General features: G+C 61.0%; 1 protein-coding gene across 1 annotated transcript; it reads right to left on the bottom strand.

Annotated features, from left to right (window-relative positions):
* Positions 1–616: 616 nt before the first annotated feature.
* On the bottom strand, positions 617–1,787 carry PABPC1L2B (poly(A) binding protein cytoplasmic 1 like 2B). Its single transcript, XM_029930700.1, has one exon. The coding sequence runs from the start codon at positions 1,369–1,371 to the stop codon at positions 769–771; it is 603 nt and encodes a 200-aa protein (XP_029786560.1). The 5' UTR covers positions 1,372–1,787; the 3' UTR covers positions 617–768.
* Between the last annotated feature and the right edge of the window lie 453 nt (positions 1,788–2,240).

Here is a 2,240-nt window from a genome sequence, read left to right as displayed (position 1 = left end):
TGCGGGAATGATTACAGAAGTGTTAAAGATCCATGGATACATTCTGCAGGCACTGAAGATGACATTTCGGAAGCCTGTTGAATAACATGGGAAGAAGATCAATGGGTTGGTTTTTGTTTTGTTTTAGTTTCTGAAGAAGCAGGTTAAGAAACACCACACACGTGAACCATTCTATAAAGGTGTGTTAAAAAGGGAAGGTGGGGCTGAGGAGTGAGGAAGAGAGGGAGAGGGAGGGAGATAGGAGAGCCTGGAAAAACAGCACACCAAAAAGTGGTTGTCTCTGGGTAGTAGAATCATGGCGAACAATTACTCTCTTGTTTTACTCGCATCTGATTTCCTTCTCCTTTCTGATGTTTCTACCATGAAATTGTATCACCTGTGTAGTGAAGGAAGCGAGAATGAAAGTGCTTTTTAAACCAAACCACAAGAAGAGGCAGCCTGTAATCTATCAAGTGGCACAGATTAGCGAGATTATTCACAACGCCTTGGTGGGTGTGCATGGAGGGGAGAGCTGGGGAGGACGAGAGCAAGAGGGAGGAGTGAGGAAGAGGAGGAGGAGGAGATGAAAGGATGAAGACAGGAAGAGAGGAGAGAGAGGAGGAGGAGGAGTGGGAAGAGGGTGGGAGGGAGGGAGAGGGAGCGGGAGAGACCTGCACTCCCAGTACAATACAATACACTGCTGGTGGGTTAGGGGGGCAAAGAGGGGGGTTGTAAACCGCGTGAGAGCCAAGATTTGGCTCTGCTGGCTGACTAGCTCCTGGCATGTCTTCATCGCAAGGTGGCCTCCTCATCGGTGTCTTCCTCGAAATCCTTGACGTCAGCACTGGTGGACTGCCTGGCCCAGGCTCCCCTTTCGGCCTCTCGTTCTTTATGCGACTTGAATCTCCCAACGAAAATTTTGCGGTAGTTCAGGAACATGCCATTCATTGCATCAATGGCCCGTTCTGCGGACTCCTGCTTCTGGAAGTGCACAAACCCGTAGCCCTTGGGCCCCTTTTCGTCGCAGGCCACTTTGCAGGAGAGGATGTTGCCAAACGCCGAGAAGATGTTGTACAGCGCCTTGTTGTCGATGGTCTTGCCCAGGTTCTTGATGAAGACGTTGCCTACCCCACTCTTGCGGAGCGAGGGGTCCCGCTGGGACCACATGATACGCACCGGCCTGCCCTTGATGACATCAAAGTTCAGGGTTTCCAGGGCCCGCTTGGCGTCCACCGGTTGCTGGTAGTTGACATACGCGTAGCCCAAAGAGCGGCGGGTGATCTTGTCCCTGCAAATGCGGATGGAAAGGATGGGCCCCGCTGGGCTGAACTTCTCGTAGAGCATTGCCTCTGTCACTTCAGGGTGCAGGTCGCCCACGTACAGAGAGGCCATAGGAAAGTCTGGGTTCCCCTCGGAGCCCCTGCTGGTCTCCGCATCCGCATCTCCATCCGTGGCTGCGGCGGCAGCTGCCGCCGCCACCGCCACCTCCGCACCCGCATCTGCATCCACATCCGCATCCGCCTCCCCCAAGGAGGGCACCGCAGCCTCGGCGGCGGCGGCGGCGGCGGCGGCGGCTGCTGCGGTGACGGAGGCGGCTTCAGCCACGCTAGCCTCCACAACCACTGCAGCCAGGGCAGCCCCCGCCTCCTCCCCCTCCGCCAAGGCGGCCGCTGCCTCCCCCCGGGTGGCCTCCACCACTGCCTCCTCCACTGAGGCCTCGGCCTCCACCTCAGCCTCCACCTCTGCTTCCGCCTCCGCTACGGAGGCCTCCGCCACAGCCTCTGCCACGGTCGCCGCCGCAGCCTCCGCCGCCGCCGCCGCCGCCGCCGCTACCGCCGCCGCCACAGTCGCCACGGTCGCCGGTGCCACCAGGCCGCTGCCGCGACCTCCCTTCCCGCGAGCTGGGGGGCAGAGAGGCAGGGAAGGGCAGGAGGGCGGGTGGCTGCTGGAACCCGGGCCGGAGGCGCGAGCGGGAGTTGGGGCCGGGGACCCGGGCCAGCCGATCTGGCGAGTCCAAGTCACTTGGGAAGGCAAGCGCTGCCAGGAGCGCGCCGGTACGAGTAGCCGCAGCCTGCAGCCTGCAGCCTGCTGTTGCCGCCGCCTCTTGGTCGTAGGCTAGCGTGCAGGGGGCGGGCGGGCAGGCGGCATGTGGTGGGGGGCGGGGGGGGGCGGTGTTGGCGTCTGTGGTCCGGGCAGCTGGGAAGGCTTCCTTCTCTTTGGTTCCCCCTGTGGCTGCTGCGGGGCTGTGGGGCCGCGGGCGG

This window comes from Suricata suricatta, chromosome X (assembly GCF_006229205.1).
Source record: "Suricata suricatta isolate VVHF042 chromosome X, meerkat_22Aug2017_6uvM2_HiC, whole genome shotgun sequence".
In the NCBI taxonomy this organism is placed as follows: Eukaryota; Metazoa; Chordata; class Mammalia; order Carnivora; family Herpestidae; genus Suricata; species Suricata suricatta.
This window is presented reverse-complemented; position numbering and strand designations above follow the sequence as displayed.

Coding starts and splice junctions, on each gene's coding strand:
- PABPC1L2B (XM_029930700.1), bottom strand. CDS start 1,371: ATGGCCTCTCTGTACGTGGGCGACCTGCACCCTGAAGTGACAGAGGCA.